Source organism: Haemaphysalis longicornis, unplaced genomic scaffold (assembly GCF_048455015.1).
Source record: "Haemaphysalis longicornis isolate Haplotype H1 unplaced genomic scaffold, Haemaphysalis longicornis Haplotype H1 scaffold_9, whole genome shotgun sequence".
NCBI classification, from domain to species: Eukaryota; Metazoa; Arthropoda; class Arachnida; order Ixodida; family Ixodidae; genus Haemaphysalis; species Haemaphysalis longicornis.
In genome coordinates, this window is record NW_027526460.1 from 92,705,707 (window position 1) to 92,730,000 (window position 24,294).

At 48.8% G+C, this 24,294-nt stretch overlaps 1 protein-coding gene across 1 annotated transcript in view; it reads left to right on the forward strand.

The window, feature by feature from the left end:
* LOC144153308 (uncharacterized) overlaps positions 1-24,294 on the forward strand; it is a 340,475-nt gene that overhangs the window by 54,949 nt on the left and 261,232 nt on the right. The window contains exons 15-21 of the mRNA XM_077684958.1: positions 9,434-9,508; positions 9,619-9,815; positions 14,729-14,841; positions 16,865-16,982; positions 20,638-20,787; positions 22,763-22,876; positions 23,399-23,522. Of these exons, the coding sequence (XP_077541084.1) occupies positions 9,434-9,508; positions 9,619-9,815; positions 14,729-14,841; positions 16,865-16,982; positions 20,638-20,787; positions 22,763-22,876; positions 23,399-23,522 (891 nt within the window). The remainder of the gene's footprint in view (positions 1-9,433; positions 9,509-9,618; positions 9,816-14,728; positions 14,842-16,864; positions 16,983-20,637; positions 20,788-22,762; positions 22,877-23,398; positions 23,523-24,294) is intronic.

Here is a 24,294-nt window from a genome sequence, read left to right on the forward strand (position 1 = left end):
AAATCTCGAACACACAAGCGTATTCTCTTTTCGCCTCCATCAGAAAAGCGGCTGGGAACCCGCGTCCTTGGGCTTATCAGCACAACGCCTTAGCCCCTGGGCAAGCGCGGCGGGCAAATAAAAAAAAATATATCCAGGCAAAGATAGCCATGCTCCGCTTTCCAAATTCAAAATATCTGGTTGGATAACCAAAATCACAGTAGCTGCAGTCTGATCTTTGTGCGGCGACGAAACGCGACGACGTTTAGCAGACGGATTTTCTCGTTGTGAGCGCGATCGTGGCTTGGGCTTCGTAAGATACGCCAGCAGGATTTCAAATACAGTCAAACCCGGCTATAACGAACCCGGATAGAGCGAATTATGCTATATATCGAACAAAAATATTTCAGTTACGGAAATAGATGGGAAACATATTCCTTATAACGAAGTTAAGATCGTATATATCGAACTCTGTGCGCCTAGAATGGCCGCCGAAATGCATGGTCTTGGAGCGGCGATTGAGATGTGGATTGGCCGCGACCACGGAGCAAGAGCCGCGACTGAGACATTGCGCCTCGCACGGAGTGACGTGAAGCCCGACACTTTCCGTAACTGTTTCCGACGCGCGGGACTCACGACGGAACCCGCCCAGTCAGCGATTCCGGACCAAGACAGCAGCATTGGTGAACTGTGGGAAGAGCTCGCCAATGTTCCCGATGATGTCGCGAGTGAGAGCCGTCCGACGCTTATAATGAAGCGCTTTCGGCAGTCGATGTGCTCCACCAATGCTTCTTCGATTTTGGAGGACGCGGATTCGAACTGGTGCAAACAATGTTTCGTGTAGAGAATGCTATGCTAGTTGAAGCCGCCAAAACGAAAGAGTGAAAACAAAAATCACCGCTTTTTTTACGAAGTAGGCAATTGGGGCAGAAAGTACCTTTATTACTTGGAATAGATGGATTACTTTGTGTGTGGTAACGGCTACTTAACTGTGTTCGTTTTTGCATGCGGGGATGGTGGAGTTGGGGAGGGGGAAGGCTCCCGCGGATTGCGAACTCATAACAATCAGCTCGTTATAGGCGGGTTCGGCTATATCGAACTATTGGATATATCGAACTAATCGAAGTGCATATTGCAGTTCGCTATAAACGGGTTTGACTGCAGGCTGTGTCTAGCGTTCCGTCCAGACGGAACGGCAACTTTCACTAAAGTTCCGTCCTGAGGAAATAGAACTCGCGTTAAGAGCAGTCGCTCTTGATTTTTACCTAACCGGCCAAACCGCTACCGCTCACGGACTAGCCAGAATCACTGATAATTATTAATCATTATTAATAATTACAGATGATCGGACTAACTCTAGCTCAATCCGGACGGATCTCCAAGCCGCCGCCCGACGCCCGTTTTACAATATTTCAGCGAGAGCAGTCGGTCTTGGTTTTTCGGCCAAACCGCTCACTGACTAGCCAGAGTCACTGATAATTATTAATCATTATTAATAATTACAGATGATCGGGGATATTGATTGATTGATTCTGGGGTTTAACGCGCCGACGCAACGCAGGCGATGAGGCGCGCCGTAGTGGAGGGCTCCGGATTAATTTTGACCACCTGGGGATCTTTATCGTGCGCCGAAATCTCGTACACACGGGCGTTTTTGCTTTTCGCCTCCATCAGAAAAGCGGCCTCCGCGGCCGGGAATCGAACCCGCGACCTCGTGCTCAGCAGCGCAACGCCTTAGCCACTGAGCCACCGCGGCGGGTAGATGATCGGGGATAACTGGCGATGGTTACGTAGGCCTTGGCTCCAGTGAGCGGGAGCGGTTGAGCCGCTGGAGTAAAAAACCAAGACCGACTGCTCTCACCGGGTGAATTGTGAAGCTGGTGTAAAGTATAGCTAATACAAAACGCTAACCACGCCCCCCCCCCCCCCCCCCCCCCCCACACACACACAAACACAAACAAAAACGTTGCGAGAATCTAACCAGGGACTCCAACGTCCGTAGTCAGACGCGGAGCCGCTACACCAGAGCCCAGGACGATAAATGGCAGCTAATCGGCTAGTTTTGATTTGGCGTTCAGTCTGGACGGAACTTTAGCAGTTTTTAGCGTTCCGTACGGAGCGCTAGACACTTCCTTTCAAAATATCCGGGGCGACGCGGAGCTTGAGCTTCTCGCGCTGCAGAAGCACAGGTTGTCCACTTATTTTGAACTCATCGGCCCGAATAATGTCCGTGGGGTCGAAATATTTCCCGAACGCACGAACGGCCTTCGACTCGAAGCTGAAAGCGTCCGTCTCCTGTCGTGGAATGGCTCGCTTCCACCTGTCGCGTTGTTCGCGGTCGCTTGGGAAGCAGAACAACGAAGCCTTTTCCGTTGTATCCCGATAGCCAGAGCGGCAACCAGGTACACAACACGTCAGAGACATGGTAGTTCACATAGTTTGCCCTTCGTGATTGGTTTAGAAAGCTATATCACACAACAAACACCAGCAAGCTCGCGCTCCAGCGCACTGCAAATACGGCCGCCGCCGACCAAGCCGCCTTCACCTAGAGTGCCTCGATGCGCGCGCCTCCGCTTAGAGTGGTGTCAGCTTTTGAAAGGGCAGGTGCCGCCTCGGCGGCCTTGGCGGCATCGTGGCCGCCATTTTGACTCCTCCGGCCGGGCCCTGGCGCTTGGTGTGCATGTTGTTGCTCGCTCGATGCCCGTTCCCCGCATGTTTTATGCGATCGTTTCCATCCCCATGCCCTTGTGCTGCGGGCCGCAGGGCAAAAATTATTCTAGGAATGGCTGAAAACTCTAGCGCTTGCCCAGGGGATCGAAAAGAAGGCTTCTTTGGACAGCGAAAATCAAGCGCGACAAGCGGCATTTCACCAAAGCCTATTTGTATCGTAAGTTAACGTTTATTTTTTTTTTTTTGAGCGCGAAGCTATTTCATCTACCAGAAATATTGAGCATACCACTATTTTTTTTATTTTCTTGAATACAAAAGCACCCGTGTGGGCAATATATGGCGCAGCTTAACGGGCCCCGAGTATTCTGATACATTCTAAAGTACTACTGAGGGTTTCAGAGTAGTGTCGTTGCGTGGGAAAGTTTCACCCTGGGTTCAGAATTCATATTTATTCGTGCACGCTTTCCACAACTTCATCGAAACTTGCATGCCTCTTCCGAAATGAGAACGTTTCGACACAAAAGTTACCCTGTTACTGCGAAAAATGTTCAGCGTTACGATGCTGGGCCCGTTACCACCGTCTTTGTTCTTGTGAAGCAGTGCTTTTTATATGACAAGTAAAAACAAGCCCAGGCCTATTGTGCAGTGTTGTGTCATTCTTACAAGATAATTAAATTCTGCCCTAGTAGGAAATCACGACTTGACTACAAACTTTTTGTTGTCATCTTTAATGCCTGCTATAACGTATCGCCCCAACGACCTTATCTTTCGTCAGCTGATTGTTTTTTATTAGCAAACATTTTCAATGCAAAGGTTTAACGTATTACCCTAACAGCACGCAAGGAACGCCCTTTATAAAACCTCTCCCCACAAACCTGATTCTTCGTCAGCTGATTGTTTTTATTTGCATAAATTTTTAGTTCAAAGGTTTAACGCATTACCCTAACAGCAGGCAAGGCCCATTGTCACGCTCATTGAAACAGCTCGCGGGAAAACGCACGTGAAATCAGATTATTAAAATTTTCCCGTGGAGCTAACCTCTCCAATTAATAAATACTTATATCTGTCACACACACAGCTCGTTCTTGCCGGGGATCATACAGCGTGCATAAATGAGGTTTTGGTTAAATGACAAGGACGTACATTCATCGTTATTTTGCCAGTCTGCCGAAATCCAATTGTAATATCCTTTCCAGGCTTACTTTGAACCAAACTACTATGAATGAAACTGCGGGATGGTTGAGAAAGGCTGAAACCGAATGCAGTCATGAAGATAACAGCGAGTTAGCGAGAGTCCTCAGCAAGTTCTTCATGTAGGATTTTATTAGTGAAATCGCTTCTGTAGGCGCAGCATTTGTGTACAGGAATAAATCACATGTTCACTGAAATTTTCGGGTTTTGTTCCGTAAAAGTAGAGCGACAGTACGGATGTGATGTGTTCAAGTATGCCTGTAAAGTATCTTCTGTAAATGGTGAGGCGGGGGAAGGATATCAATGTCAGATAATAACAAGGGAAAAACAGGTGTTTATATACCGCAAAAAATTAAATATTTGAATCATTTCCGCAAGAATACTAATAACGTAGTTCACATTTCATCTTACCAGCATCTTTACACAGTACTGCCGCTCGGCACCTTATTTTTTGGGTGAAGGGGGGGGGGGGAGGGGACGGGAGGGGGTGCTTCTTCTGCGTGCAATGCAATGATGCCAGTTTTGGAAAATTAATAAATTGTTTCTAAACATTGTAAACACTAGCTAGCTCGACAATACTGAATTTTTTACGTGGAGGTACATGTACGGCTGCTGGCAGCGTGTATATAAGTGCTTTAAACGATGGGTAGCGTCTTTGGATCAACGTTTTTACAAAGAAAATAGGTAAAGGTTTATACTTCTCGATCGTCTGTTGGTTCCCGCCTAAGGAAGAAGATTCGTTTTTAATACATCGAAGTCTACGTCAACCACTGACGCCTAACACAGGCACAGGCCATTAGCTTACAAGGCATACTTCGTTTCTTTTATAAGCATTTAGGCAACAACAGCACTAAGTGCTGGCTAAGCTTAGCAAAATAGAAAAGCTTGCGAACGTGCGCTTGTTCCTGAACGTATCGTGCACGGCAAATGGTCGCGCGCTTCGCATGCTACCCAGCTGCGGCGGGAGGTGTAATGGCGGATGCCGTAGCAGACGACGCGGCTGTCCTCACCCTCAGCGGAGCGCGCGAGCATCAAGGCACCCTACCTTCACCAGACTCGTAGCGCCACCTCGCGGGAGCGTTGGTCCCCATATGAAGCTCTCCCATAGCGTTACGGATAAGTTTCTTGACCAGAAACGCATTGAAGGACTCTGGTACTACTCATCGAACATTCGTAACTCAAAACGTTGAATTCCTTTGACGCTCCTCCGCAACCAGAAAAGTTGAAATGGATAGCGGGAGGTGCCACTCTTTTCCCTTTAATCTGAGCGTATTCCTCGGTGAGTGGTTATAGGGTTTAACGCGCCGATGCAACGCAGTCGATGAGGCGCGCCGCAGTGGAGGGCTCCGGATTAATTTTGAACACCTGGTGATCTTTAACGTGCGCCGAAATCTCATACACACGGACGTTTTTGGTTTTCGCCTTTATCAGAACAGGTATCAAACAACCTCGAAACACAAACGCAACAAAGGGTATCGAAAACGCAACCTCGGGCTCATCAGCGGAACGCCTTAGCCACTGAGCCACCGCGGCGGGTGAGCCTATTCATCATATGACATCTCGCTTCCCGTCACCTCGCACTCGCAGTATCTGAAAAAAAAGGGGGGGGGGTGGTACTCAATTGTTGTGACAGCTAGCAAAATACAGGCAAATACGTAACTTGCGCTACGTGCGCTTAGGGATTCAATAGCTGACCTTCCTGCCACCACCGCTAGGACCGTTTGGCACTAGAACCCACTCTTCATTCTGTCACCCGCTTGTTTCCATCTGTACACGTCACTGGGTTTCTTTTCTTTGTTGCTTTTAAGTGCAGATCAATTTATGGGTTAGCCTTGTCGTTGTAGCTCGCTCGCTGAATCCAATAAGAGCTACGCGGCGTTCCGTCGTAGCGGCTGTCGTCGCAGCGTAGCCCAGAGGCTTCGAAAGCCAAGTGGTTTACAGACATAAGCGTTCGAAACCTATTAACCGCTGGCACTTGTCATTGCAAAATATACGTAATTAACCATCAGCGCCCGCGTTCATTTCGTTATAAACGCTCGCTGGGTTGGATTTACAATAGTAAGGGAAGGAAAGTAGCAGTGCAACCCTGGCACGTGCGGGAGGAGCAGCAAGCACATCGAAAAGAATTCCCGCTGGCGCAGTTTCAGGCAGGGGGCGCGCTAGCATTCCGAAGGCGGGAAATTTGAATTGCTCTGGGTGGTAGCAGTGAGCGGATAACGGAGCTACAGCCCATTATGGGGAATCACTGATGTGCCCTTCCGACAGCTTTCGCATTTAGTGGGACGGGTTTAATTTTTTGTTCAGGGTTTTTTAGATGCGACTGCATCTCATCCACTCGCCTTGTCCCTGCATCCGGCGTCGTCGGCGTTGTTGTCGTCGGCGTCCGCCCCTCCCCCATTCTCCTCGCCACGCCAGCTGCGCTCTCCGCCACTCACCCCCTCTCCTCTCCGATAGCGAACACTCTCGCGAGGGGCATTGGATTGGATTTAATTTGATTGGCTTGGCTTGGATTGAATTGGGTTTGGATTGGATTGGATTAAAGTGGATTGTATTAGATTGTGTTGCGTCATAGCCGCGGCAGACGCACTGGCGCCGGCGCGTCCCCTCACTGTTATGCGCGCTATAAAACGCGGTGCCTGCGCCGCTCCGCTCCGTCGTTCCAGCGCCGTTCCTCCGCTGTCCAACGCTGCAACGTGAACCCCCTATGCGTCGAATCTACACAGGGGTTCCCGCGAGGGGAGGTGGGAGTTTTTTATGCCTGCGTTCGCTTCTGCTCTGTAGCCAGAAGAGGAACACAATCTTTACAGCAGGACGACCAAAATGTAGGGCGTGATCACGATCTTTCGGCGCAACTTGTTGACTTGCTGGCGTCTGCAAACAAAAAAATTGCAACGCGCCTGTTTTGGTATAGAGAAAGTAGCAATGCTGCTGCGCGTCTGCACCGATAGGCAATTGACTAGAAAAGCCTCGCAGCCTCGCGTTACCTGCCGAATCATGTCAAAGCAAGCCGCACAAACTACGCTGTGGCAAACTGCGCGGGTGACATGATAATACAGAATGGAACAGCCAGTGCCAAACGCTGCATGTAAGCAGAGTCCTTCAATTCCTTTCTTGTCATGAAACTTCGCCGTCACGCTATGGGAGAGCTTCGTTCGCTGCCGCGTCGCGGCCCTGGTGTTGATCGGAGGGCAGCCGGGGGCGTGGTCAGAGCGCGTTTGGCAGGGAACGGACCACGGAGTAAGATAAAACAGACGCTCGCCGCCTTATCAGCAGTGCGGTTTCGCTTTACGTGTCGTGGGCCGCTCAAATGGACTTGTCATTTTGTGAGTGGCGAAAAAATTTGGCGCGAACGGGCATGCTGCTACTGCGTTCCTGCCCACCGGTCTGGCTACAGAGCAGCGGCGGCCGCCCGATGCCCTCCAATCTGTGGTGGCGTCCCTCGCGGTAGCCTTTGTCCCCGCACAAAACTTGGCCGGGAGTTTCATGACCAGAGAAGCATTGAAGGACTCTGATGTAAGTCAGCCTTTAAGCTGCATTCCGACAACAGCCAAGCCCTGCGCAGAAAATCGGCTCTGGTGCGCGCGACGGACATGCAGAGTCCAGGGGCGGTATTCTCGAGTTTCGTCCCTTTTGCGTCCCTTTCAAAAGTGTCCCTTTTGGCAAGCCCTGATTGGCTAAAAGCAAACAACCGGAAGTGACGTAACGCAAGCGCGGCAAACCTACTGTTAACGCCCACTGCTTAACCGGAAGTACGTCACGAGCAAGGGGCGCAAAACGGACGTTTTCAAAAGGGACAGTTACGAGAATACCGCCCCTGGTCGACAATATTGAACGCGTTTTGTCACTTGCTCGCGTGCTCCGCCTCATTTTGCCGTCGGGTGTAGTAATGAAAGTTCCCTTGAAAAAATTTACCATCATTTCCTGGAGAAAATTTAAAGCGCGCAAGCTTCGTCCTGTCCAAGGAAAGCGCGTCCAATCAATCGTCAAACCTTCAAAGCCCATAATCTTTGGCAAAGGAAGAACGAACTCATGCGACGATTTTTCGCGCACTAAGTAAACGCATCTAGGAACGACCTAAATCTATACGCCTCCGTGGTTTATGTGATGAAGTTATACGTTTTACCCCTTTTTCATGATCGATGCGTGTGTTCCTATCTAGAACCGTCCCATTTTCGCGATTTTCAAGTAACCATTTGACACAATGCTAGCCCGGTATCACACATACATTTTGTGTCCTGACATATTATCAGAGATTTTAGGTCGACCAACCGCTCTTTGGGGAAACTCATTCGGTTTTCGACAGAACGTCACCGGTCCCACTAGAAAGGTCTCCATTTATAACAACGGAGCGCGTATCTTTCTGTACACGCATCCATCCTGGCGATGGGGCTAGCATGCGCACTTGGAGTTCCGAGACTCGCGTCCAACCTTGGCATGAAAAGATCGTTTGTCACGCGAGCTTTTTGGTTTAGCCCACCGCCGCATTCGGCACCGGTTCACGCTACCGTTATCATTCTTGTCGCTGCGTAGCAATTAAACGGCGCATGACTAAGTTAGATAACAGTAGCGTGAACCGGTGCCGAATGCGGTGGTGGGCTAAACCAAAAAGCTCGCACGCCATGGTCTTCCAAACAATGGTCTTTTCAAACGATGGTCTTTTCATGCCAAGGTTGGACGCGATCTCTCGGAACTTACTCCAACTGCGCATGCGCGCCCCACCGCCAGGATGCGCCGCATGCACTAAAAGCCACGCGTTCCGTTTCCGTAGCACTTTTTTTAATGTACAGTCTTTGTCGAAAGTATCTGGGCCATTGCAAAAATAATACGCCCCGGGGAATTCAAAACATGCACTCACTTTTCTAGCAAAGTCAAAATATTTAGTCAGAAAGCTAGCGAAAGAACCTCATTTCTTACTGCTACAAAATGATCTTGTCAGACGTGAACGTTAGACCTGTCGTGGGCTGGAAAATTTGGACAAAGACTGTACCTTGATGTTAGAGAGTTTTAGCTGACCGTTTCTGACGGTCCGCTCCGCTCCGATAGCACGCGGGAGCGCCATTGCGCATGCGTGGCGCGTTAGCGCGCTACCGGCGATACCGGAGCGGGGCCCCGCTCCGTTAACCGGGGCCTCTTAGCGGATCGTCGGGGCAGCTTACGCCACCGTGAAGAATTTTAACATGGCTGCCCCCGCGATGCGAGCGCGCTACGGCGAACTCCGTTTCTTCAGTTGAAACATGATCGACGAAGCCGCGAAAGCGCTTCCGTATAGGCAGTGGTGCCACACACCTCAACGAGCTTTAGAACGGAAGCGAAAAACGTCGACCGAAGCGCGGCGCTGCTTCTATGCAGGGCCGAGAAAGACAGCCTTGGATTGGCTATTCTAAAGTATATCGACTTATTTTTTGTTATTTAGAAAAATTATACCTACAAAAAAAGGTTAAATGAGGCTAGAAACCCGGTATTTTGCTCTGTTTGGGCGACCAAATACCAATTCTTTTGTTTCCTTTAGGATGAAGTTTTGGTTTACACGCGCACGCGAAAAGACCAGTCACGCGAATCATTCCCCGTCGAGGGAGATACGGTTATCTCTTAGCTAAAAGCGCTTCGGCTGCTGACGCTCCGGTCGTGCTGAGCGGAACGACGGGAGCACAGCGGAGCGTCAAAAACGGTCAGCTAAAACTCTCTATTACCTGCTTAGCGCTACGGTAACTACAACTAGCCCCTAAACTTGATTTGCTAATTGCAGCGCACTAACGACGGCGCCTCCCAATGTCGCAGGTTATCTTGCCGAGGTCCAAAAAGGCGGCGTGCGCGTGCTGGTGGCGTTGCACGAGCGATTGCTGCAGCAGTCGTCTCTGGCTGGTACCGCCGAGGCGACCGCGAAACAACTGCGGGAAGAGAAGCTGGACGGCCTCGCGTTCCTCTACGTCAGCCGCTCTACCCGCCAGCTGCCGACACTCGCGCGGAAAATGAAGGTACGTTCTGTGCGGTATTTTGAGCTATGCCCGGCTCGAAAATTTTCATTTCGCGTCCCTTTCAGTCGTGACGTAGTTGAACTTGCGAGACCTCTGACCAATGGGCGTGCTGCGTCACATTCGGTCGTCTGCTTTCAGCCAATCGGAGCTCACTCGAAACGGACACTTTGAAACGGACATGAAATGGACATAACTGAGAATTCCCTCCCTCTTCCGCCACAATGCAGGGAAGAACCGCTGCCACAGACTGCGGTTCTTTCTACGCGTTCCTCGAATTCGCGGGAACATGCATGTAGTGACGAATTATATAACGTTTGGGTCGGCTTGTTTTGTTATAAATTTGCTGAAGTCGTTTTTTTGAATGGTACCGTCTGGTTGCGGGATGAAATTAGTAAATAGTCATCGTGTAAACCGTGTTTTTGTGGCTTGCGCTGGGCACATTTAGACGCTTTGTTGGAGCCTCATTGGAATTGCTGTGACTGCGCGTTTACGCAAAAATAAACCTCTGATAAAAAACAGATGAAAAACAATTACGCTGTATGTACTCCGTGGCGATGGTGAGCGGCAGAAGCATCATCCAACGCCGCCTGTATAATCCTTGCCTAACGTGTGAGCGAAAAAAATTGACCACATCTTTCCGCGGGGGGAAACCATGGGGTGATGCGACGCATCTGGGCGGTGCTTGCTACGGTTGGCCGACCACCGCGGTAGCAGCCCTGTTAGTCTCCATTCAAATCATCGGATGTCATCGGAGCGGCGGCGGTGGAGCGACTGAGCGGAGCGGCGCAGTTATTGCATTTATATGTACCGCGCGTTAACGGCGAGGGGAATGAGAGAGAGTAGCGCATGCGCATGTGTTAACCGAGCGCTAACCCGCGCTGACGCACAGTTGGCGTAGCGGTGAGAGCGGGCGCTACCACACAGATGGCGCTGCGGTGAGAGCGGCGTTACCGCGCAGCTGGTGTGGCGAGGAGAATGGGGGAGGGATGCGGACTACGGATGGACGCCGGAGGGACAAGTCGAGTTAGAGATGCGTCGCATCTGAAATGGCCAAACAGCCACTCTCCTGTTGCTCTCTTACCCTTTCCCGCTCCGTAGGCTTCCTACGTGCTTTCATGTCCGCAAGCCAGCGCCGCTTCTCGGAAACTATGCAAAATAGTTGACAGTATTTGTAGTGTTTCCCACGCGGCGCTCCCACGCCTTCGAGGCAAGCTGACAGACGCACGCTGTAGAAGTGGGTGCAGTGTTCGCGACTCGCGAGCAGTGACGTAAGGCGGGACGTCCGCCGGCGCGCCCCACATACCGGATGAGTGCCTGAACTAAGCATCTCTACCGCTCCCATTTGAAAGCGGGCGACACGTTAGGCAATGTTTATATAGGCGGCGTTGCATCATCAATGCCCAAGTAACATTAAAGTAATGTGCTCTTAAATTTAACCGCATTGCGTTATAATTTTGCAGCAACTTGAAAAGAATCCACAGAGAACGCAAGTGGGCATGAATATGCAGCATTTTTTTTAAACCAATAATTTCGACCAGGCCCGGTTGGGGTGTAGTTAACGTTCCAGCGGTGCTATCTATGCTATTCTTAAAAGAAAAAAAAGTGCCGCCCTTCGACAGGCCTACTGAAAGGGCAAGTTTGGTTGTGGTCCAGAAGTGATTTATTTCTCGTGGGTTCGGACATAAAACACAAACTTGGCGGAACGACTGCATTGAGATCGCGCTGGTGTAGCCTAGCTGTTGACAATTACTACGATATTTCGACGAGGAACGTTTATTTGGCAGGGTGGCGAGTTGGGCGAGTTGGCCAAGATGCAAGTACGAGGAGTTGAAAGTCAGCGCTAGTCCTGTCCACTTCTTTCTTTTTGTGTCCCTGTTAGTTCGCGCTGTTCCCCAAGATGCACGTACGGGAGTTGAAAGCCAGCGCTAGTCCTGTCCACTTCTTTCTTTTTGTGTCCCTGTTAGTTCGCGCTGTTCCCCAAGATGTTTATTTGGCGCCAGGTGTTCGATATTCTGGTGTTTTTTTTTAAATTGTGCTTTCGGTGGTGGCAGCTATAGTTAAAGGGGCTATATTTTATCTGTAATGATATTTTGTTGCCATCTAATTTAGAGAGCCTGAGATATATAGAATCGGGTGCTATTGAACATGGAAGTGTTGTAAAGCCTCCTATGACGCTCCATTCTCCTAACATCCGAGTGGGGGCCATAACTGCTTCTCGGGCGCCCAAGGCACCGTGCAGGGAGGCATCCAAGAAACAAACCAAGAGGAGGTCAGCTCTTGGCATAGTAACCGACATTCTCCATGGGTTTTGCTACTAGCTGACTTACTGTATGCTCAACGCTGGAATGCGCCCGATATAGTTCATTTGGACTACGTATTGTATATTGTGACGTGGTGGTTTTCTCGCTGTTATCGCAAAGAAATATAGTGTCCTTGCACTTGGCCAAGGATGACCTGCGAAGCTTGATGCAGTTCGACATGGTAAAAAAGCGCACTAAAACGAGGACACAAGAAAAAGGCGGTGACACGGGACTAGCGCTTGTCCCGTGTCACCGCCTTTTTCTTGTGTCCTCGTTTTAGTGCGCTTTTTTACCATGTCGAAGTCCCACCACCAACTAGCCCAAATTTCTGCCTTGATGCAGTAAACGGAGTGCGCAAAACTAAACACGTTTGTTCGTAATTTGTGGTTGAGAACACTTCCTAGACAAGTACCTGAATGGAGCCTGGACGGACTCGAGCCTAATTCTAGCAGACAAACTCGGGGCTCCTTACTGCTTGTGCAACATGCCAATTCAATCCACCCGACCACGGGCGACACCGGACAGGTAGCATTGAGCCGGTCGACGTCCACGTTTAGACCTCCCGCCAGCACAACATGTCATCAGAAAGAGCAATGAAACCTATAGCTGCACGTGCACTCCCCACCCGCGCACGCATAAGCGATGTGTGCGCGCTTAGACGTGAAAAACCCTGTCTAAATGTGGCTCTCAAAGCCCTTGAAGGGGAACAAAATATTGACTCATGTCGGCGTTCTAAGCGGGCATGTTGCTGCTCATCCGGGAAGGATTCGCGGTTACTCGACTACCTGGAACGTGCGGCGCCAACGGCCGCAGCCACGGCTTTCCGTTGTTTTCGCGCCCATTCGTGCTTCCCTTCGGCCAGACGCTCGTTCCATCCTTCCATTTCACTCCTACCGAACTCCATTCATCCGTTCCACAAACATGTGGCTGCGCTGCTGAGCACGAGGTCGCGGGTTCGATTCCCGGCCGCGGAGGCCGCTTTTCTGATGGAGGCGAAAAGCAAAAACGCCCGTGTGTACGAGATTTCGGCGCACGTTAAAGATCCCCAGGTGGTCAAAATTAATCCGGAGCCCTCCACTACGGCGCGCCTCATCGCCTGCGTTGCGTCGGCGCGTAAAACCCTTCAATCAATCAATCAATCAATCAATCAATCAATCAATCAATCAATCAATCAATCAATCAATCAATCAATCAATCAATCAATCAATCAATCAACAAACATGTGGCGACTGTCCGTTATCCTCTTGCGTCGTAGGAATCTTATTGTCTGTGCAACACACCAGCCCAGACCTAAACCGCTCGACCACGCTAGACGGCTTACAGGTGTTATTGAGCCGTTATACTTCCACGTTTAAATCTCCCACCTGCACAACGGGCGTGTAATCGGTACCAGCATGACGCCTAGCTGTGCGTGCAGGCTCCCCTCGTTCCGCCCCCAACCCGTGCACTGCAATCGGCAATGAGCGATGGACGCATGCTTAGACGCGAAACACAGCAGCGAAAATGTCACTCGGAAAGCTGCTGAAGAAAAATTATGGGCCCACGTCGTCGTTCCAAGCGGGAAAGTTGCTGTTCACTCCGGAGGTATTCACAGCTACTCGACGAGGTGTAATTTCAGGTGGCAAAGGCGGGTGCTAAAGGTTAGGCAGCAGCGGATTTCCGATTTTTTTTACGCCCATTAGTGGTTCCGTTGGTTCTCCGCAATCATCTGGTAGTGGTGCTAACGCCGTTATCAGCTGATTGCGCAACTTGTGAAAGAGGCATCTGTGGTGGCGAAGCGTATAAAATTTTTGAAAGAGGCGTAGGCGGTTGCGAGAAAAAGCGCCGGTGTGGCGCCGAGTAAAACGAAATGAAAATAAGAAACCTCCCCCTCTCCATTCTCCCCCCCCCCCCGATTTTTTTCCACCGGAATGAAAACGGGGGGTGGGGGGGAGAGGTTAGAAATATATTACTTCGCAGTAAAAAGTGCTCATGGGCTATGTTGCGCTTTTCTTGTCGAAAAACGTAAAGCGGCTAAACACACAAGTGTGCCCTCATTGACGCACTAAGACAGCAATGACACATTTGATTTCGGGAAAGATTACGCGAACGCCAAGCAGATGCAATGCAAGAAGAAGCGATATCTTTAACAAGTGTTAACGACGGTATTTTAAAGGTCCCTGCCACGCTCGTTGAAATGAAGAAATCACGCACATTCTTACGCAGCGAATTAGGGATGCGAAAAGCAAGCGAACCCAGAGGGGGTGCCGGTGATTACCAGAAGACCTGGCCTCCTTTATTTTTAGTTTTTGGATGCCTCGTTTCACGGTGACACGTGTGCCCACGGAGCAGCTTAGGCCTCTGCTCGGATGTTGCGATTAAAATTAAGCGCGATATTACACCACAAGCCGATATTTTGTAAGCCAGCATAACGGCACACTTTGGAAAGGCTGCAATATATAGTCTCACCTTAATATAGTATCACCTCAATATAGGATCACCTGCAATATGTTGTACTTCAAGCTTTTCATGGAGAGCTCCTGGGAATTTAGCAATCTAATATTAGCCTGCATGCAACTGCATATTTTCCTCTACGAATATCTGGCAAGTAACCGGCTACTTTTCTGTACGCAGGAACTGCACGACGTGTACCAAAGCAACAAATTATGTCTACTACTGAGCCTTCAGGTTGTGGACTACGACAAGCCCGCTCTTCACACCTCTGCCCAGCTAAGCACCCTCAACAAGTGAGTGCACTTATTCACACAAGACGGGCGACACTGGGCATCCTCGATTTACCAGTCAGGAACGGTCCGCGGGCAGCCCCAGGACTGCATTCTGGCCGGAAGTCCCGCAGGAATACATGGGAAAATCGAGAGCCGGGTAGTGTCTCGGGCAGTCCTAGGGCCATCCGGGACTGATAATCGAGGAGGCCCACTGTTTGGACACTGCTCATTATCAGGCGACATTCCCCTGCCATGTAGTACAGGCTATTGGGAAGCCAGGGGCTGACTCCACTGTTGGGGATTTCACCGCTGACTCCACTGTTGCGAACCATGGTAGCGTGGTCGATGTGGGCCGAGGTTGGTGAAGTGCCGGGGCAGTCATGATGGGCAAGTTGACGAAGAAGAAAACTTTATATACAAGTATTTACATCTTGGTATGAGAGCGGGCTGTGCGCTTCTGCGCGCGCGGGATTAAATAGGGCACGTTGGGTCCATTCCCCTTCACCCCTTTTCTCCGGTTGACGTCAGGATGCACCAATCACAGAGCATGGCACTGATGGCAGCGCCCCCACACACAAACACACACACACACACGCCCGAGAGACCCGCTCCTCTCCTGGGCAGGAGAGCGCTAAGTTGCTCCCGCCGTGGCAATCCGCCGTGGGTCAGAGCCCCCTTTGTCCTGGCGATGTTGCAATACCACGAAGACGCCTTGCATCCCTCGGTGGCAATATTCTTCGAGTGGCCTATTGAAGACAACACGCCACAAAAGGGCGTGACAATAAAGCGCGGGCACGCCGCCGAGGCTTGCAGTGCAGGGCGCCAAGCAATGCCATTGTTAGCACTTGCCATTGTTAGCCGTTGGCGCCTGGGAAGCCACGAGGCCACTGAAAGGCGCATAATTCAAGTAGCTGCATAGTTCGGTCCTGTGAATACGCCGGTTTGTGGAAAGTCGATGACTGAGGGTCCAAGGCAGGTTTTCGAGGAATCAATGTCGCAACAAGGCCAAGCCCGTCCGGCGCGATGCAGAACATAAGCATGGTCTTAAGTAGCGCCTGGTATTTACACTCCCGTAATAGGTAACAAAATCACCCTTATTAACAAAACAACGCGTAGAATTGATCCTACAAACTGTTTATTTTCAAAAGTGCCAAAAATTGTTACACCAGCTGGAACTCCTACCCAGGGCACCAGAATAACAACAAATAACTTTACCTGTACAGTTGCATAGACTACCACGACAGATTCATCGAATTGGCCTTAGCTAGATTACGTATAGGTCGTGCGCATAGGAAACCCACCCACGTGCTTGCTGGATTAAGATCCAGCAAGCACGCCCCCTGTGCAGCAGGTGTGGAGATCGACTTCTAATTCAATGTAAGGCACTCGACACAACACGACGCAAACCTCCCCACGACTCTACAGACAATATAACCAGCTACACCCAGCGTTCTTTTTGTCCGACAATCCCACCATATCTTCACAGTGCGTTTTCACCTATTTGTCGGAAATTGGATATTTTCAGAACTTTTTGTATCACGCATAATCATTATCTCGCCATATGCAGCGCAGTTTTCTGTTTTTAAACCGCTTGTCTTGTACGTCAACTGCGACTATTTATTTTCACTGTTCGTTATTTGTGCAGTTTTCTTAACGCTCCTTACCCTAGTTTGTCTTGCGCCACATACAAAAAAAATTGTGATCATCATCAGTGTTTAAAGCGAAGCAGTCGGCAGTGCAAGGTTATAAAGGAAATGCCTGGCTTGTCACTGCAGAAGGACAGAATGTCGCCATTTTCACATAAGCCGCCAGAGGATGCTCTTTCATTGAAGCACACAATCGGACGCGTATGTCTTGTTCCTAAAGCTGAGGCTGCAGTATATGCGAAATCGTACATATAACTAGGCGCTTGTAGTGTTGGTAATATTTTCCGTGCACGTGGTAGTATGGGTGAACTATTGTCGCTGGAGTTGATTTCATTTAGTTGGGTATTTTCGTTGTGGAAGCAGTATTCTAAGCTGCCCGTGATGCGGTGTTATTTCAGACATGTGGACTTCCTCGTGTTGAACACTCACTACAGTGGAGATTACGGACCCTGCCGGGCGACTCCAACATCAACGTTTAATCGGCCGCTTTCCTCGTGCATACCTCAAGTGCCTGTGGTAAGACTGTGCGCCTTCGAAGCTGCTGTATGTGATCACTGACTCCCCGTGGCCTGGCCGCGAATAGTTCGCACGGCCGGGGAAGAGGTGGTGCTTCGAGAGGCTCGGCGTGCATAGCATCCGCTAAAGACGAAAAGTCGCGCTGGCAGAGTGGCGTACGCAAACTTCGACCGATACGACGACCTCACTCTGGCTTTGCTCAACATAAGGTCATTGAAATGCCATGCTACTGACGCCTTGGGACGGCACCATGTGTGTCGGTCAATGATCACCTAACAGCTTCGCCATTCAAGTCTCGCGCATGAGTGCAAGCATCCCTGAATTTTTCTATCCACAAAACTCTGGCGGAAAGATATCCAATCTTTCCTTTGCTCGGATAAAAAGGCAAACTGAAAGGCTTCAAAATAGTTGTACATACGGTCGTAGTTTTCTGTCCTTTGCCACTACAGGAGCCCATTAGCGTCGACGCCCGGATTGAGAACATCTATTCACAGCTGAAGCCAGACACCGTTGTCCTGCCGATCTCTGATGAGATGAGCAGCAAATTGAGGCTTCTTTGTTAATTAACAAAAACTCAACTGAAAGTGTGGCATGCTAAGGTGTGGATACTGTCAAAGAGGCTTTGACATACAAAAATGTACTTTAAATTTTGTATAGATCAAGAGTGTTGCGTTTTTCTGTTTTCCTTTGCTTTACCGCGGGCTGCGCGGGTGAGGGATGGCGGAGGTGGCCGCTTCATCCGCGGGTCTTTTATAATCGCTTCTCTGGGGCTTTCGTTACGTGGCTCGGAGACGCGGACTCGCTTCGCGTGGTTAACGCATTTTTGCCCCGCCAAGCGTCAGCGGTGGCGGTCACTGCGAAACTTCGCCTTCACAGAGGAGTAGGTGTGAGGCGGTTGGTCTTAAGCTGACATTTGTTTGCATTGAGTTTGCGGAAAATCAAACCAACTTACCCATGTTGTTCGGCATATCTGAGAATTGGGCTTAACCGAGTTCGACTTAAACGTAGTCTACAGTATTTCAGCTATCGGATATAGCGAAATTTGTTACTGAGCAGGTTGGTTTATGACTGCGGTAAAAAAAAAAAAAAAAAGGCGCTGAGCTGCGGTGTATGAAGAATGAAACAAACGACATATAGCGGCGTCAACTTAGAACATCCTGTATTAAAGCGAAGCTTTGTATGGCGAGACGAAAGCGGTCCTGTGTAGTCAGAAAACTCTTTCGCCACCCGATAAGGATACGGACAAACAATGTTGGAGAGGAGTTAGTAAGCAGAGAGTGTGGCTGGGTTTACCTCACTCATAGTAGAGCGGGAGCGCAGCAAGAAACTGGGTGAAGCACTGATCAGTAACGACGGGCAGGTGGTGCTGACGGAGTATCGCCAACATGGCAATGGCAAACGATGGCCCCCCTTTACTTAGAAGTGGGAAGGCCGCGCTTTACACGCACTTCCGGGGAGCAGGAAGCTTAGGATCAGTGATGCGGGGGAGCAGGAAGTGGAACTAAAGAAAATAGCACAACCACCCATAGTGTTTATTGAGAAATACTTTATTGAACCATTCAGAGGGACACTGAAATCAATTCGACAAGCTTCTGTTTTTGCTTGCACTGCCTAGACGGGTTCAAATAAACACACTTTTCATCGTTTAACCTGCCGATAAGGCAATATTTGTTTTGATAAAGCCTGAAAAAAGAAATATTGCCGTGATTGGTCTGCGGCTGCCGCAACGACTACATCGGTGACGTCTATACGAGATAGAATATGATCGGACGAGGTTCAAGATTAGAATGCAAACTAGTTTCCGTTTCGGTTCTGTGAAACATGCTTGGCATCCGACGTTGTCGTTGGCTGGGCATTCTCAATATCTCAGTAATCAGAATACCGTGTTTCTGCCATGTTGTCGGCTGTGAAATGCGTCAGGTAAGCCTGCCAGCACTGCTTGGAATTAACAATCACTAGCCGAGGCGTACGAAGAGGATGGGCGCCCTCCGCGTCACCGGAGACGTTCAAATTCGATGCGCTTTTCCCCCCCCCCCCCCCCTTTTGAGCTTGCCTGGCTCGTGCCTGCATCGCAAGAGTCGTGTTAGCAGCAGGCGAAGGGTCGGCAGATTCGGGGCTGTACCCGCAAGCAGTCGGTGCTTATGGCAACACCACGCAAACGCGAATTCGCCAGCGCCTTAGAGTCAGTCTGCACGTGTTCTGCGAACTCGCTCGTAGAGCGATGGACATTACAGGCCAAAAATTGTGGATTCAGTATAGAAAACACTGCCCAAAAAGAAATATATCAACTTCAAAAATAAAAGACAAAAACATGCGCTGTCGGTGATTCCAACTTGCGAATTGCAAAACAGCGGACCTAAGGCTACGTACCAGTCTTATGAATAGAAACATAAGATATATATTGTATAGCTTGTTAACATTCTTATTTCTTTTACCAGATCTTTAGATGACTATTACTTGAATAATGCTTGTGCAGTAAGCTCGCTCCGAATTCCCACGAATATCTAATCTCCACCGACTGTATTACTTAGGCACAAAAGCAAGCGCAAATGTGTGGTCGTGCTCGTGCTTCTGGCCGCTGCGCTAGCTCACGAAGGGCAAAAAGTGGTTTTACGCTGTAAATACAAGTTGATTGATTTTAATTCCTTACTACCTATATTAATTTCGCTTACTTTTCCCCCGCCTTTACATGGCGTTGGATAATTCTACAAGCGTACCAGTCAGCGAAGTGTCGCATGTGCGCTTGCATGGAGATAATACGACTTAGAGCTTGATACATTCTACAGGCGAACAAACTAACGGCACATTCTTCGAGGCACAAACGTGTCGTGACTTAATTTCAACTGAGCGAATGAATTGCGATGACCCGCCGGCACCCGGCCGAGTAAACGCTGGGCCGACTGATTCGGTCGGATGGTCGGCGAGCCGTGCAGTAGCGCATTCAAGCCAAGCCATCTTGTTTTGACGTCATACGAATCGCCACAGGGAATCGGCAAGGAGGATGCATAGAGGACAGGACTTTTGAATTGACTTTTATTGTGAAACGTCGCGCAGTGAGAGTGCCCGAAACATGGCCTAGAGACTACAGAATACAATTTGAGCTAGTACTCCCGCAATGTTTACAAATCACTTGAGTGTCCCTTTAAGGCGTACACACTGTAGCTCAGCGTCTTGCTGCGCGATGTAGCCGACGTGGGAGCTCAGGGACGCGGCGTCGGGAGAGGGCTGATGCAGCAGGTTATTCATTTGGGTGAACGTTCGCGTGACACCGCTCCTGACGACGCCACGAGTCTTCCGAAAGCGGTCGATCGACGAAGCCATGCGGGTGATGCTCCCAAGGGCGATTTCGCGGGTTTCGGCACCAAAAGTGTCGCGGAAGCTACCGCGAGTCAAAGGGCCAGAGACCTAGCCAGAGCGACACGTGCTGCTTTATTAGATCTGATCGAACGACGAATGCCCGCGCCCTCGTGCCGCGTGATTACGGCCGCCCTCCTCGTCTTCCTTATCTACACACACTTGCAAACACAGGCCGCACGTTACAGATTCTCTGGTTAACCACCTGTACGGGGGCATAGGAGCTTTTTTCTGTTTACGCACGAACGTTTCTGATTAGAGTTACATTAACTAATTCGACGACTTCATACTTCGTATGCAGATCCTGGCCCTGAACTGGATACAGAATCTGACGAGGGACTCTTCGTACCTGTGCTTCTCGGTGGACATGCGGGCTTTCGCCTACCACATGTACGGGCACATGGTCATTGATGAGGAGTGCTACAGCGAGGAACACCTGCCCTACGATAAGGTGAGCAGTGAGATTTAATTATACCTGAAGAACAAGTGATCACTGCTCCATTGAATGGAGAGGGACACACAACCGATTTTTGTTGCGTCTACGCTCTCTTGTCCGGATGAAAGGTTCTTTGCTTAGAACACCCTGGACGGAAACAGTTTTATCTGTTAACGCTCTACAGCGTTTGAAAGCTGAATTTTTAGATCTGCCATCTTTTACGTGTGCTACCAAAACGAATGCCGGCAGCCAGGACAGTTATCCGTGCGGAAACATGCTTCTAAGTGTACGTGGGATGAAATAACTTGTCTTCAATAACGTGAGGCGAAATTATTGTATTGAATAACTTGTATCCTGCTAAAACAATACAATCCAGTCTTCCCTAGTTGTGTATGGGGCTGTGAACCTCGCATTTGAACCGACGGAGTTTACGTACGGTAGTGTCACGTTTAGACAATAAATGGCGCCACATTTCATATTTCAAAAAGGGTCGGCCAAACTGAACGTATTTCCGATAATTTATTTGGAAAGTTGTGGCCATTACCCCACTTTATCAAATGTTGGCTCATATGAGTTAGATGACATGGACTCCACACAAAGCGGCTGGCTCTCCTTTTAAAGCTTAACTTTTGGACTGGCCTAGCGCACCGGCTACACTTGGACAATGAGGCGCGCTGTAGAGGAGGGCTCCGGATTTATTTCGATCCCATGGGCAAATTTCACCTGCTCCGTCATGTCGACGCTCAGGCGTTTTCGCCTCAATGCCTAGGGTCGAACTTTCGTTTTGGCGCACAGCAGCACGACTCCTAACCCAGAGGCCACCGCTGCCGGTTAAAGCTATTAGGGCAGCACGGGAAGCATGTGCATCTTATTACCCCGAGGTAAACTCACGAGTTCAATGTCTTTTGATTATCCGCTGGATCTAGCCCTGAATAACCTTTGAACAACGGATAAGAAATCGTTTTAATCGCAGCTTCAAGTAAAATGCGTTCTCTTCATTTTATGGGCTTACAGTATTAACGGGCTGCCTTTCAATACCTTACCATTGATCTGCCTAACTGTGATCCCCAATTATGCTATTCTTCTTCAACGTAACAAATACTAGTACCATGATAACGCTTCTCTTTCCAGTAATGGCAGAACTAAACCCCCCCAAAAGACGTTATTCTGTTCTTCTCAAATCTAGCTTTGTGAATTCATGGTGCTCACAAGGATGAAAACGCCTCTACTATTTTCTTGTTGCGGCGCGCTGTAGTATGTGCTTGCTGCTTGCACAGTGAACACGGTGGTATCGGTAACGACATTCCAGAAATGATGTATTTATTCTTAGGGAAGGTTGAAAATAGGGCACGGCAAATATTTCAGTTAACTCAAGCGTCGATGCTTTTATTTATTTATTTATTTATTTATTTATTTATTTATTTATTTATTTATTTATTTATTTATTTATTTATTTATTTATTTATTTATTTATTTATTTATTTATTTATTTATTTATTTATTTATTTATTTATTTATTTATTTATTTATTTATTTATTTATTTATTTATTTATTTATTTATTTATTTATTTATTTATTTATTTATTTATTTATTTATAGAAATACTGCCTTTCTCGTGAGCGATCACAGCTGGTGGGCAAAGCAGTACAATGAAGTGGGAAGACGCATCACAGAATATGACAGTCAGTCCTGAAAAGCCTATCAATACAGCCAGCAATAATAAAGTATAACAGAGTAGTTTCAGTAACCATCTTCCGCGTATTACACAATAACATATGGCGTAAAATAATCATAAAACAATGTCACAGACCTTTTATGATTGAAAAACTTTGACAATTGTTTGATTATTGAAATTCAACACAAAAAGTTTGAAAATTCGCTCAACAGGAAACAACTGATGCTTTACGCTGTGAATATTTCTGAGCTATTTGCGCCCGTAGCAAGCTCCCTCACCCCGCAGTGCTTAATTTCGCTGAAAACTAATTTCAGGTCTGCAAAAACGAGGACTGGTCGTACAAGCAGGATGACTACACCTTGACACACATCGGGCAGCTGAACAACGTTATTCAATCCTTCGAGACCCCAGCAACGCTGAAGAGCAAGGTAAATTGCTTGATTGGTAGCTTCAACATTATAAAGCAATGCGCCTGTGTATGCACGTAGCTGCGCTACAAAATTTCAGTCTTTTCCCCAGTTAATACCTCCGTGCTGCTTACTTTAGTGTATTTTAGTGCAGTGGCAGCCGTGTGAACCGGCTTTAGCATACCGCGTGCACAATCCCGTCATCTTTGTCGTTGCTATCATGCCTCTTGCATGGCGAAACGGAGCCGGGAAGAACAAATACAACGGGACGGTGCGCTACCGTTGCGCTCCCTCCCGTTGTATTTGTTCCTCCTGGTTGTAGTTTTTCTTCGCGCTCAGTTTCACCATGCACTTTCACCAACTCGCAAAGCTTTCTTTGTTACTTATGCCTCTTGCTTTAAAGTGGGGGAGTGTCTATGTATACGTGCACTGAGATTAAAGCACACAGTACCGTTCCTAATGCCTTTTCCTGAAATAGGAATGAAGGTTCCCTTTTAACTGTGTGCACCGCTAGCCATGCCAATGCGTGTGCCTCTTGCGTAGCTGGCTGCTGCTTCCCGAAGTGCCGCCCCTTGTGTTGCTGCCTTCAACTACGACTACGAGGACTCCTCTGGGCATTGCCACGGAACACCCTACGCGCGCATGAAGACGCTGCGACAGTTGTTGGGTGAGGTCTGCTTTTGTGGCAAAGGTTGCCTTGTCTGCTTAAGAAACCCCGTTAGCCGTTTGAAGTATCCAATTTTGCAGGGGCTTCGTAATTTTTGACACTCCTGCAAATTTAACATACCTTGACGCAAGAGCGCCATTGATTTATTCCATCGCAAGAGCTTAGTCGTTCACTGGACATCAAAGAAAACTGCCCAAACTTTGTTTCACTCGCCCTTCTGCACAACAGCGTTACTCGTGCAGTAGGTAGGGCAGAAGAAATCAAGAAATGGTTTAGGGAAGAATACGTTTGTGCGCAAATTTTGCGGTTATGACCACTAGACGGATTTCCATGGTGGGGCCAGCTAGCTGATCAAGAAGGGCGGGAGGCGCCCGTTTGCCTTGCTTCTATAGCGATGCTACCGCTATACGAGAGGTGGCAAAACTACCGAAGCCGTTAGTGTGTAACGCTATACGCAACGATCTAAGTCATCGTGATTCAGCGGGAATATTGTTCATCCACTTCGAAACGGGAGAAACATCCACTCGCCAGACACGGTTGACTATGGCGTTGACACGCAATGTGTGCTGTCAATATTAGCAATTCAGGTAAGTTTTATTGAGCCGTTACAAACAAGGTTAGTCTGAGTGCATAATTGTTACTACAAGCGTGAGCCGGAACGATATCAGCAGTGGAAACATGCTCGGTAAATGCCATTTAGTAATACACAGTTTCTACGGGGAATACTAACCGTCATTACATTAATCAGGTTAAGGGGAGTCCATTTGAGGCG